Genomic DNA, 13029 nt, shown 5'->3' with positions numbered 1-13029 from the left:
CGGTTTGTTTAAATATATTTCAATGCAAGTTTGAATGCTTGATTTTCACTTGTTATCCAATTGTATTATTTGAGGATATTGGTCCTTGGGCATCACTACTTTCTCCGACGTATGCTATTGGTCGCTACGCTCTGAACGGATGGCTCCAACAGCTGAACAAATTTCAGGAGCATGGGGATCACGGATACGGCGTCCACAAACATCACAGTATGTCCGATGTCGTCCTTATTGTTGATCCTCTTAACGTTCTTTGATGACAATGGCGGCGCCATTGCAAACCTCTTTTCAACTTAAGACTTGTCGTTGCTTCTCTATGTGAATCTTTGTGCAATAACAGAATACGTGGTGCAAGCACACCTGGTCACTCCACTACTATAACTTCAGGCTTCATCAGTCAAAAAGTGGCTGATCAGTTGCGTTGCGAGTCCAACGCATAAGAAAGAGAAACGAACTTGATGCTGACTACTGATTCCACGTTTGGACCAATTGTTAGGCGGTTTATATAAACTTAATCGCAAGGTTAATTCCGATTTATTTGGATCTGAGGAGTCAGACTCGCCTGGTCACGGAAACGGATTTGCAATCTTATCTGATAATGACATTACCCACATCCTAGAAATCGTATGTACACTCAGTCATCTCAAACGGAGTCTTCTAATTACCGCCAGCCCCTTGTGACTAGTAATCGTATAATACCATCTAACAATAGAGGTGGAATTTCCCAAAATTCGAAGGAAATTTCTGGTACTGCTACTTCTTCGACTAAAGCATATAAATTTGACCATCGTCCTCCCGCTTTTGCGATAATGGGTCTCACTGATGTCGAACAACTTATGAACCTCATCAAGGCTGCTACAACCAATATACTATTTTAGATAACTGGACCTGCTACAGTTAGGGTATCTCCTTTCGATCGTTATACATACAAGATAGTACAACATTTCTTGTGGATCAGCAATATCCCGCTTAACTCTTGGAATCGTAGTCAAAGGCCTACATTCCTCTCCGGATCCTGAAGATATTAAGGCTGATTCGGCGTCGTAATATAATTGAAAGGATATTGGACAATCAAAAACATAATTTTTCTCGCCTCCCAAGTGCGCTAAGTGTGGTGGTGATCATGAATCACGAAACCCTGTTTTGCCCCGCTAGGTCCCAGGATCAATTGAAGTGCATTAATTGCGGTTCCAACAGCAGTGCAGGCTACTGCAAATGTCCAGCTTTTCTAGAAGCCATTGCTCGTCGCAAATCTGGAACAAACAAAAAACAACCATTAATTAAATGCCCCTCTTTCTAGTCAGAGTGTTTGGGGCCCAGCTATACTTTCCTTGTCTTCTGGTTCTAGCACTTCCATTTTAATGCAACGCGCACCCAAGGCTTCTCCGTCTAGTGCCGGATTTGAACTATTCATCTCCCGTTTTGGCCAAATAATGTGAATAATGATGAACATGATGGAGTTTCTTATGAACCGGCAGATCGCCTTCCGATGCGTCTAAGATCTCATTTTGGAACGCCAATGGTCTCACTGACAAAAGTCTTTAGTTAGAGCACTATGTTACCGCTAATTTAATTGATATGATGCTAATAAACGAAACGCATTTCTACAGCCGCTCGCATCTCACAATTTTTGAATATGATTTATTGACGGCCAATCATCAATTTGGCCGTCTTCAAGGTGCTGCTGCTATTTTTGTCCGCTCTCACTTGCAATACTCCCATTACATTATAAACTTAACTGTCAAATGTCAAGCTGCTGCAATTACCTTAAGCACGGACATCGGATAGATAGTGATTGCTTATATTTACTGGATAACTTTTCATGGTCTGCTTTTGGACAACTTTTCAAGAAATTTTCAAACCGTTTTATCATAGCTGATAACTGGAGTGGTCAATCAATTTGGGGGTTGTAGCCGCTTTTTACCGAGAGGTGATCAGCTTTTAGATCATATTCCGTCTTCAAGTCTGCAAGTCTTAGCTACAGAAGGATCAACCAACTTTCCTTCTGATGCAAGGAGAAGTCCAACGGCAATCGATATTGTTATTTATAAAGGTATTTCGTCCTGCTTTTTGACTGCACATGAATCAAATGAACTTAGTTCTGATCACATTCCGCTTGAAATACTTTTATGCGCTGCTGCTTCACGCAAACTTAACACAGCAAGGCTGCTGTCTCGTCGGGCTAACATAGGACGTTTTGAGGATCATCTTACAATCCTTATTGAGAATGATGAATCTGCTGATCTAAGTTGTCCTCTGGATACTAATGCTGCTGTTACCGACCTGATTCAGTCTGACGCTGCCGCATCCACTGCTAACGGTAATCACTCTGCTGTTCCGCAGCTTAATGATGACCTTTGAAACCCTGGAATAAACACTCTGGTAAGGCAGAAAGAGATCACTACGGCGACGTTGTAACGCGTTATCCATAAGACTAGACTTTCTTGAAAGGGCTGATTCATTATTAATAAAAGCTCTTTATGATGCTAGTTCGGACTTTTACTCCGTAAACTTAGTGCTATCGATCCGGATGCTGATCGAGGCTTTGCGCTGTGGAAATTCACTAGCGGGCTTAAGCGTCAGCCTCTCCAAAGGTTCCCTTTAGATCGATCGGACGGCAAATTACGATGTTGAAAAAGCTAAGAAAATCGAAGATTCTTTGGAGGAAAGATTTAAGCCTTTTGAATTGGTCACAGATGAAGAGACTGCTGTTACAGAGCTCTTGATGATATTTCCTCTGGTCCTGCTTTTCAAATTTTGTCTCTTAATGAATTAAAGATCAATTTTAGCGACTAAAGCTCTGCCAGTGGCAGCTATTTCGTTCTTCAATGCTACGATTGTTCTTTCAAAATATACGGAGCAGTGGAATCATGCGAATGTTGTTATGGTCCCCAAGAAGGGTGTTTGCATAACGCTACTGAGCAAGTGCATTGGGTGGTCAAAGTAAAAAAGTGAAAAAGTATTTTTATGGAGTTTATTAGATGTCAAGCAAGCCTTTGATCAAGTCTGGCACTGCGGTTTACTTTTAAGCTTAAGCCCATTCTTCCCCCGACATACATTGATTTCCTCCGCTCATTTCTTATTGGCAGAACCTTCCAGGTGGATGTTTGAGAATCTAAGTCTGCTTTAAGGCCTTTACTTGCTGGAATCGGACCTTCCTTCGCCCATAAGCAGGCATGTTTTAACAGCTACTGATTCAGATGACACTGCTTTTCTGGCGACAAGTGATCTGCGAAGAGAGTCGACAGATATGGTGCAGGATATGTTAAATGAGTTTGAGGCCTGGGCGTTGCGGTGGAATATCTTTGTTAATCCTGAAAGATCCCTACATGCCATCTTTTCGTTGATCAGGCTGAACACTTATCCTTTCACCCTGGACGGGATTCCAATAAAGCACTCTGTCGGCTTATTTGGAAGTACCACACTGTGACTACCTGAGCTTCCACAAGGCAAAAGGGGATGTAGTTGAGATGGCTCCTTCGTCCACGAAGTGGATCCCGGCGAAAACTCGGCTCTCAAAGCTATTTTAATACCTAGTCTACATTGGGGTATACATGTCTGGGGCTCTGCCTGTAGTACGTCTTTAAAAAGAATTAAATCCTGTTAAGCCAACATTTTAAGACACATGTTTCTATCCTAAAATTAATCCTGTTTGTACATCTATCACTACACCCAGAAAAATTTAGAACGAAAAAAACCGAGATCGGTTCTTCTCGGTTTAAGTATTGTGTCTTCTCACATTTTTCTTCTCGGTATCATGACGGAAGCGATGTCGATTTTAGTATTCCGAACTAAATTCAATCTCGGTTCTGTGGTTGTTGACGAGGGCGTTGAAAAAATGAGAGTGACAGGAGAGGAGAGGAGAGAGACCAAACTCCTCTCTTGAAGTTACCGTTATCGAAGTTATCGAAGTATGCGGCGCCTATATGGCTGCAAATTCACTTCTTTGTATATGTTGAAACTGTGCGGTTTAACAGTGTAATGAGTGACAACGAAGACGAGCAAAAATTGGAGGACCTGCTTCAGGAATTTAAACTAATAAAATCCCTTCCACATTTACAGCGTAAGTAAAATACATACATATATACACAAACATAAACGTAACGTAACGTAAACTAATAATTATTAACTTATAAGATAATGTGTGAAATAATTATGTAAAAGGGATGCTATTAACAAACAGATTTCTACGAACATATGTATGTATGTTAACATAACTATGCACGCAGCGCAGTATTTTATTCGACTTAGTTACAAGTTTGCATGCACGCACAGAGATACACGACATAACCTGAAATGTACAAATACATATGCGAATGCAAAATATATATATGTATGTCGGCGATTGGTATATCTCAGTGTATAAGGAATGCTATTTTCTTGTGTCCTCTTATGTCCTGCATTTTTGCAATATCATTGTTTCTCTCTGCTCGCCTTGCAAGGTACCGATAGAACTGTTGCCTGTGCGGCGCTACAAACAGCTGCGTTGCAGGCTTCGTGGATTTTGTCATGTCCTTTTTGAGAGGAACCGTTAAAGCGAGGCGTCAGCGATGTGGCGCTGTCACCGTGTGTGGTTCGCAGGAACAGGATAGGCAGTTACAAGAAACGCACTCCGCTCTAATGGAACCCGAACGTAATTTGATATGTACATATGTAATAAATTGTGATTGTTATTTGCAGCTGTCTTCTAGTATAGTATTAATAAAAATCATTTCTTGTTTTAGGTGCCGGGGTTTCTTATGAGTGCCTTCAATTCATAAATGACGACGAAATAAAAGAGGCCATTCCACCGATCAGGTTGACGGAGTGGAAGAAAGCAAAGGTAAGAAATATACAGAGTGCGACTAAATTCATGATACAGCAGACGATTTATACTTTAGTTAACAATAACTCCTTAATTAAAATATAAACGAAAAAAGTAAGGATGCCATGTTGTTTATTTCAGATATCTTAACAATATTACAAATTAATATAACAACTTTATCCCTTGGTTGACCTAGAAATTAGAAAAAAATTAAAAACTTAATGCATTTTGTTCCACAAAAGTGATGATACATTTAAAAGTAATCGCGCTCGCATCTGTTCTGTTTTGACAATTTAGATATTTTAAGTTACCTTTTTCTCTTTAAACTAATCTAACAGTCTCAAGTGCCAAACGCAGTTCCAGTTAAAGAAAAAGTAGCGACTGAATTTGTATATGAAAGCACCAAAAATGTGCTAGAACAGGTAATCTCATCTTACTCAAATTAACTTTTTCCGAAAACAGATTATGTAAACCGCAGATTTTTCAAAGTTGTTGGACGAGACTATAAGCATTTTTCCTTGCGAAGCGCAAAGCCGGGTAATACTTAAACCACAATAAAAAACCATTTTAATTTTATTTTTAAACATTCTGCTTTTATCTTAAGGACTATTATTTTATTCCTCGGGGAAAAAACATAGTAACCCCAGTGGAAAATTATATTTTAACTATAAGAACAGACGTCGCAAAGTTTTATCTGGCAAAGATGATGAATATATTCCACACGATTTTGAAGACGACGACAAGGGACTATCATTGACATTAAAATTGCATTTAAAGAGAGACTCATCGGATTGGAGCGAAGTCTGTAGACTCTGGGAAAAAACATGTAAAATTCGCCAAGAAGATGTAAAGTCGCTGAGCAATTTAGAATTCATGCCAGACTGGCCAAAATTAGGTCATTCTAAAGTTTCTTCTTTGGTAATTTTACATACATACGTTTATTTGATTGTCTGTGTAGTTAGGTTCCTTAGTGGTGATTTTCCCCTTGCATTCGTTTGTATTGTAGCTTTACGGTTTCTCTTTTTAAAATTATAAGAGTAATTTATGTATTGTATATTTTTCCATAGATCGAGACTGACTTTGATTTCCTTTACCGAGGAAAGATAAATTTCCTGTTCGATAGCTGGAACAGCTTTAAGGACAAAATTTTGATATATTTCAAACGGCACATCCACAACGAAGACCGGAAACGACAACTACTTGATGTAGAACGCGCCAACGTTGGTAAGTTTTCTGCTTAAGCAAAAAATGTTGTCATAACTGCATAATTATTATTTTTACAGATGCCCAGGATTACTTGACCCTTATTTTGCTAAATGCCGTCTTGCCGCCGACATCTCGGATCTTGAATCAAAACGGGAAAGGAACTAAAAACCGACAATGGCGGATGCTCAACTTTCGATGGTACTACGGCTTTCAAGCTTGAATGACTATGAACGTCGTATCAACAATAAAGTCAGGGAAAAGTATTTAGAGGGATCAACAATACAGCCATTTATAATTATTCACGCATCGTCTGAGCGACAGCAATTGAAAAGTATGGGTCTTTAAGATATTTGTGGTGCATGAGGTTTGAGGCGAAACACAAGAATTCCAAGATTTATTTTCACAATGTAAATTCAAGAATTAATCCTCCCCATACCTTAGCCATTAAATGTCAAATTAAGTTTGCAAAATTTCTGACGGACCATGCCAAATCTATTGAGCCGTATTTAAGACTTACATCAAGAGAGCAAAGTATTTTGAATAATAATAATGCATTAGAAATAAATAAAAACCATGGGAGTGTAAATAACTTTAAATTTTATAACCAATTAGAATATAAGGGCACTGCTTATAAAATTAATTATTATTTAGGTTTAAATAAGAATAATATTATGTTATTTAAAATTAAGCAATTTCTAATTCACAAAATAAATGTAAGTGAAGTTTAAGTTTATTGTGAAAAAATTGTCATTTAAGATCATACATTGTAAAAAATCCATTAAGAAACTACATTTTTAATTTGACAGACTTTGAACGCCCCCCTCCATGTATATACCCTTAATAATGACATTAAAGCCGTAAGGCTAAAATATATATAAATATAAAAAATTTCGCATTTTATTGAGAATGGGTTCTGGAAGCGAGATCGATGCGATGTTGAAACCGAGAACGGTTCTTCTCGAAACCGAGATCGATGCGATGCTGAAACTGAGAACGATTCATACCGAAATCGAGATCGAAGCGATGCTGAAACTGAGAACGATTCATACCGAAATCAGGATCGACTATTCTCGAAATCGAGACCTATTCGATGTTGAAACCGAGAACGTTTACTCTCGAAATCGAGATCGATTCAATGTTGAAACCGAGAACGATTCATACTGAAATCAAGATCGACCATTCTAAAAGGCCCGTTCTCAAACCGAGAAGACTTTGATGACGATTTTAGTATTTTTAGTATGAGTCGTTCTGGGCTCACTTTTGAGAATACTGAAATCGAGAACGCTTAGAACGGTTTTTTCCCTGAGTGTAAGACTGCCATTCGCTACAGATCAAAACTCTTCTCTCACACAAACAGACTTTCTCTCAAATGTTCACCGCCCAATTTTTATGAAAGGCTTTTATTTATTAAACTACATGTTAATATTACCATGGGTAAAAGTGAATTGAAGATAATGGTGATAAAGGACAAACACTGGGAATCTAGCAAACAAACGTTGCCAAACAATATTTTATATCCGTTAACAACAAATTCTAGCGCATCGCAAGTTCATTTCAGCAGGCTTCCACGCCCACTCAAACGCTTACATATGGCAAAACCTGTCAAGCGCCCACATTTTTTTGCAAAAGTGAAATTGCTACTTGGTTCTGATTATTACTATTAACTATTAATTGATTATTATTTATAAAAAAGAATGAAACAAAATCTGGTAAAGTCTACATATGATTTGAAGTTGGAACTATGAATAGATAATAGAACTCTAATTTTCCTACACAAAATATAATGAATAATAAACTTACATACCTACCTTGCTGATCAACTTTTGGGGTTCGAATAGACCCATTTAATTTTTTTGTCTAAGGAGAAGGTTGTTTTGTTCTCTGAAGCAATTTTATAATTCATACTGGGCAGCTGTGGAACGAACCGCCTCATGATCTCAAAACAAGAAGAAGAGCTGATCAGATTAAAATAGAGTTTGTAAGCAACAGCGGTGGCCTTCGACTCTGCCTCCAATTAATTATATCTATTATATTTATATATATGCATAAGGGCGGTTCACATTTGTATACAAATTTTAAAGGTCCTACTCTTACCCATATCGCATATTGGTGGCCCTCACTGTTTTATTTCTTAAGTTCGTTTGTCGCCTTTCCGAACTACTTTAGTTTTCCAAACAAAAACATTTTAGTCCTTTGGTACATTCTTTTATTTATTTTGACCGAAATCATAGAGTTGACAAAGGGGAGAGGAAATAAATTTTTTAAAAAGTTCTGACTGCCATACATATCGTATTTGTGTTTTTCGCAAGAGCATTTTTTGGATCCCCCTAATGTACATATGTGTTGTGCTAGTTGTATTTGCCTTTATATTGCAAGCTTGTACTTTCTTATGCACTATAACATTTTTTTTCTATTTTCTAGGGATGGCAGCTGATCCCCGAAAAAGACGGATCTAATAACACTAGTTAGCCGAAAAAGTTCACCTTTAAAACCACTTTTCTAGACTAATATGTTCTTCCTCTACACTCTGGTATCACTCAAAAAATTTTCAAAATAACATGTTTTTTTGAACTTGCTTGATTAAAGAGCTAATATCACGGAATTAAGTTTTCTATCCGTTGAAACAATCTAAAAGAAGATAAATTTACCTTTCTAAGGACATATCATTTGTTGGGAACGGTCTCTAGTGAACGGAGTAATTAATTTGAAAAGCGTTATGACGGTTTTTAAGACGAAGGAATGGCAATTGTTGGATGCAACTTCGGAAAATTCTTAATCTCACAACCGAAGCAGTTCAAGTAAAAAAATCTTCTTCCAATCAAGCAAACTCAGCTGGCCCTTAAAATGTGAAACGGCATCTCTTTAAATTTCGAAAAGAGGTTAGCCGAGATGCACATGTTCCGCATACAGACTTGGGAGTGCATGGTTTATCTACATTTTTCGCTTCAAAACCAAAATATATATTACTGCCCTTTGTCCCGCTGAATATATACCTTCCGCATACATGTAAGATGTTATTGAATACGGTTTATTAATATTATTTCGCGGTGCACAGGTAATGACAAGAAAAATTGTCTTTTCTTAAACTGCTGGATAAATGCTGCTGCTTTCTGCTGATTTTCCACACACGTTCGGCTGCTTCAATTCTCTCCTGTTACTCTGCTACTTCTACTTCTTCTACTCCTTCTGCTGTTACTGTGCTGTACGACTTCTGCTACTGTTACTCTGCTGTTCGATTTCTGCTGCTGTTACTCTGCTGTTCGACTTCTGCTGCTGTTAACCAACGTGCCTTTAATAGATCTGCTTGCCTACTCTCTGTTACATTCGGTCATCCTGATCAGTCATCAGTCCCTGATGACCATGCCTCCTCGTTGTTTACAGCAAAACTTCATAGTTTCATGTTATCATTGCTCGTGCTCGTATTTTTGGGTCCCTCGACGTCTGCTGCTTTTCGTACATTAAACCGTTCACCTCGTTTCACTTCTGTTATTTCGTATGGACCTAAGAATTCGCTAGCCATGTTTCTCCCAGCTACGAATTGCGTTCTACGGATGGCAACTTTGTATCCGTACTCGCATTTTCGCTTTGTATCAAATTGTTCCTTATATTTTTTGTGGGCCTGCTGAATATTATCTTTTGCTTCTTGTCGCATTTTCTTTCTTTCGTCATAAAAGTTATCTAACATCTCCTTTTCTATTAGTTGAAGTACATCACTATCTGGTCTACAACGCATTTTTATCCCGATCAGCAGCTCAAATGGAGAACGCTTTGTAGATTCATGAACTGTGCCATTGATAGCCATCTGAACTCGAAGTACAAACTTATACCATCATCAATGTTCCTCCGACGACAATTTTAAAATAATGCTCAGGATGGATCGGTTTGCACGTTCCATTTGTCCATTGCCTCTTGGAACTCCTGTGGTGCCCCAAACGTGTTCAATATTTTCTTCCTTCACAAACTCCTCAAGGCTAGACGACGTTAATGCTGATCCGCGATCGCTTACTATACGAGCCGGACTACCAAAGAAGTCCGACCATTCCCTTTACTTCTTGAGGACTTCGTCTGAACCTGTTGTTTTTGTGGGATACATCCATACGAACTAGCTAAAGCTGTCAGCCATCGCGTAGATGTACTTGTACTGCTTTGAAGTAGCATCCATTGGTCCCAGATGGTCTACGTGTATAGTATGAAGCGGCTCTGATCCTTTGTCGATTTGATGCAAAAATCCTTCTTTTTTGCCGAGCTTATTGTTGTAGATTATACATTTTATACAGTTTCCTAGGATCTTCAGTACCTTCCCTTCTACATGTGGGATCCAATATCTCTGCTGTATGGCATGCATTGTTTTTTGTACGGCATTGTTTTTTGTAACGCAGGCCACCGTTGTGTGCCTCTGTTATAATCTCTCTCTCCAGCGATTTCGGTATTGCTAACAGATCCGATCCCTGCACAACCTTGTACACCAGACCAGCCTTTAATTTAAAGTTGTCATATGGTTTACTTTTCAGGATTTCGGAGACTTCTTTGATTATTCTCCTGCTGGGCTTTCTTGATTCTTGCTGTGAGTTCCGACGATACTATCATGACATCAATTGGGTATCGACGTGGGCAATCCACGTGCTTTAGCCGCTGTACTGATCTGTGTTCCAACTCAAAACTGTAGTCCTCTCGCGCAACGTCCTTCTTTCTTAACGTTTGTTTAAAAGCGGCGCAATCAATTACAAGCTTGAAGTTGGTACCGAGTATGTACTGACAGAATTTTTTTGCATACAAGAAAAATAGCTTTTATAGCTATGCTGTCGTACTTCAGAATCCGAGGTTTTCTTGCTCCAGAATAAGACCGGATGCAATTGTCCTTCATGCCACTGTAACAGCGTAGCTGCGAACCCATCCTTCGACGCGTCGGTGTGTATCTCGATTTTTGCATGCCTGAGGTAGAGTCTTAGCACCGTCTCCCTCACCAATGCTTCCTTTAAATTTAACGTCTTTTCGCAGCAAAGTCGTTAATAGTTTTGCGATCAGTTAATCACAAAAACGACTGCACCGCTTTCATGTTTTGCGGCATTGAAAACTTTCTGATGGCTTTGGTTTTTTCCGGTCTAGACTTAATTTCTCCTCCTCCAACAAGATGTCTCAAAAATGTTATTGAGGACTGCAGGAATCGGCATTTCTTCCACTTCATCTTCAGCCCGTATTCAGCTGCTGGATCTAAAACCTTCTTTAGCTTTCCCAGGCATTCGTCGTCAGTTTCGGCGTGTATAACAATGTCGTCCATGTAAAGATCTAAAATGTTTTCATTTATGAGGTTTTGAAATACATGACCTATGAAGCGGATGAAGACTGCTGGCGAATTGCAAAAACTGAGAGGCGTTGAATTGAATTCAAAGAGGCCTTCCTTCGTTATGAACGCTGTATACTTCTTGCTGCTTTCTTCGACTGGAACGTGGAAGAAACCATTTTCCAAGTCCATTATGGTGAAAATTTTTGAATTTTCAAGTTTTTCAAGCACGTTTTCAACGATTGGAACGGGGAAGCAATCTTTTAACACCATCTTGTTCAACTGGTAATAGTTCACGCAGACCCTGTTGCTCCCATCTTTTTTCTTGACGATGGCTGTGCGGCTGGCGAAATTTGAGGATGAGCGCCGTATTATTCCAGCGTTCACCCATATATCAATCTGCTGCATAACTACATCAGCTTCGTTATAGCCACTCTGCTTGGAGCATGTCGAAACGGCGTTATGTTTTCATCCGGTAAAATTTTCAGCGTGATCGGGCACATAGCAGTCTGCTTTTTTTCGGAAAATTCTTCAATCATCGATTGGACTGTACTGTGTCGGGACATTTATATCGGTATTTGCTTCAACCACATTGTAGATACTTAACTTGTTCGTGTTCACAGTTTCCTCTTCATTCAGGGGAGAAAACTGATATCCTTCCGGCGTTCACCTCATTGTGAATTTGGATATAAAGTTATATCCCAGCAAATCGCATCCGATGGCATGATTGGCCACCACAAGAATCTTGTGTGCCAGACACATTCCGTCGATCTCCACTTCTGTCATAAACTGACCAGCGGAGCGTGTGATGTTGTTTCCAAGTCCTCTTAAAGTTGCACAGCTTGGCTGCAAGAAGACGCTACCCATTTTCTCAAACACGGACATTTATAATAGGGTAACATCTGACCCTGTGCATATGAGACCCTTGACTTGCACATCGTTGATTTTGAGAGACTTAAGGCGTTTTTCCTCGTATGCTACGTTTACGGCAGAGGTACCCGGGCAACCTTTCGACATGTGACCTCTCTGATTGCAGCGGAAGCACTTTAATGCATCTCGGCAATCCCTGCGTAAATGTCCTGGGGATCCACAATTGTAGCAGTGCTGTTTCCTCAGATAGCTGTTGTGCTCGGGCTTCCTTGCGAGCGGCTGTGATTCTTTCTTCTTCACCATCAGATTCTCATCGATCTGACGCGTTCGTTTGAAGATTTCGTATTTCTCTTTTAGCTGCTTGTAAGAACTGCATCCATACAGGGTGTACTAGTAATCCGTTTTAAGAACCAATCCGTCGACAATGTACCGAATTACCGACTCCGTGCCCAATGTCCCACGAGCAGCGATGCGTTTCATCTTTAGCATGTATTCGTGAAAGCTTTCATTGCTTGCTTTCACTCGCACAGACAGCTGATTGTGAACTTGGGCCCTGCATAACCGATCACACTCGAATTCTGTTATAAGTTGGTGACGCAGCTGGCTGTACTCGTACACTTCTGTAGACTGAAATTATTTTGTGCAACATTTTCCACTACCAGCTTCGCATCATTTTTTTTTGTCAATTCCATCGGCGCTTATTTTTAACGTGAGAAGTTTAACCAGATCTTGGAGCGTCTGTGTGTTTTCTTCTAGGACGTTTGTGCCGTTTTGGCGATTGCTTCCACCTGTCCCTGATCCACTTGGGCCCTCGTATTTTTCCAATTTCTTATCTGTTGGGTTCTTTTCATTTGTCATAACAATTCTGTTG

General features: G+C 39.4%; 1 protein-coding gene across 2 annotated transcripts; it reads left to right on the top strand.

Moving 5' to 3' along the window:
• Nucleotides 1-4932: 4932 nt before the first annotated feature.
• Nucleotides 4933-6289, top strand: LOC108015664 (uncharacterized). Of its 2 annotated transcripts, XM_065868488.2 has the most exons (6): nt 4933-5060; nt 5140-5223; nt 5280-5338; nt 5406-5719; nt 5869-6025; nt 6085-6289. In XM_065868488.2, exons 4-6 carry the CDS (start codon nt 5675-5677, stop codon nt 6225-6227), a joined length of 345 nt encoding a protein of 114 aa, XP_065724560.2. In that variant the 5' UTR covers nt 4933-5060; nt 5140-5223; nt 5280-5338; nt 5406-5674; the 3' UTR covers nt 6228-6289. The 2 variants fall into 2 exon arrangements, with proteins under 2 accessions (XP_065724560.2, XP_016937650.3); XM_017082161.4 differs by having other exon boundaries at nt 4968-5223; nt 5291-5338.
• Nucleotides 6290-13029: the final 6740 nt, after the last annotated feature.

The sequence above is a fragment of the Drosophila suzukii genome, chromosome 3 (genome assembly GCF_043229965.1).
Source record: "Drosophila suzukii chromosome 3, CBGP_Dsuzu_IsoJpt1.0, whole genome shotgun sequence".
NCBI lineage: Eukaryota > Metazoa > Arthropoda > Insecta > Diptera > Drosophilidae > Drosophila > Drosophila suzukii.
Note: the sequence above shows the minus strand (reverse complement) of the source record. Positions and strands in the feature narration are given on the sequence as shown.

What these genes read in the sequence shown, in the direction of transcription:
- LOC108015664 (XM_065868488.2), top strand. Translation starts at nt 5,675, where the DNA reads ATGCCAGACTGGCCAAAATTAGGTCATTCTAAAGTTTCTTCTTTG. An exon ending in ATTCTAAAGTTTCTTCTTTG is followed by an intron (nt 5,720 to 5,868) that starts GTAATTTTACAT and finishes ATTTTTCCATAG; the next exon opens with ATCGAGACTGACTTTGATTT. An exon ending in TGTAGAACGCGCCAACGTTG is followed by an intron (nt 6,026 to 6,084) that starts GTAAGTTTTCTG and finishes TTATTTTTACAG; the next exon opens with ATGCCCAGGATTACTTGACC.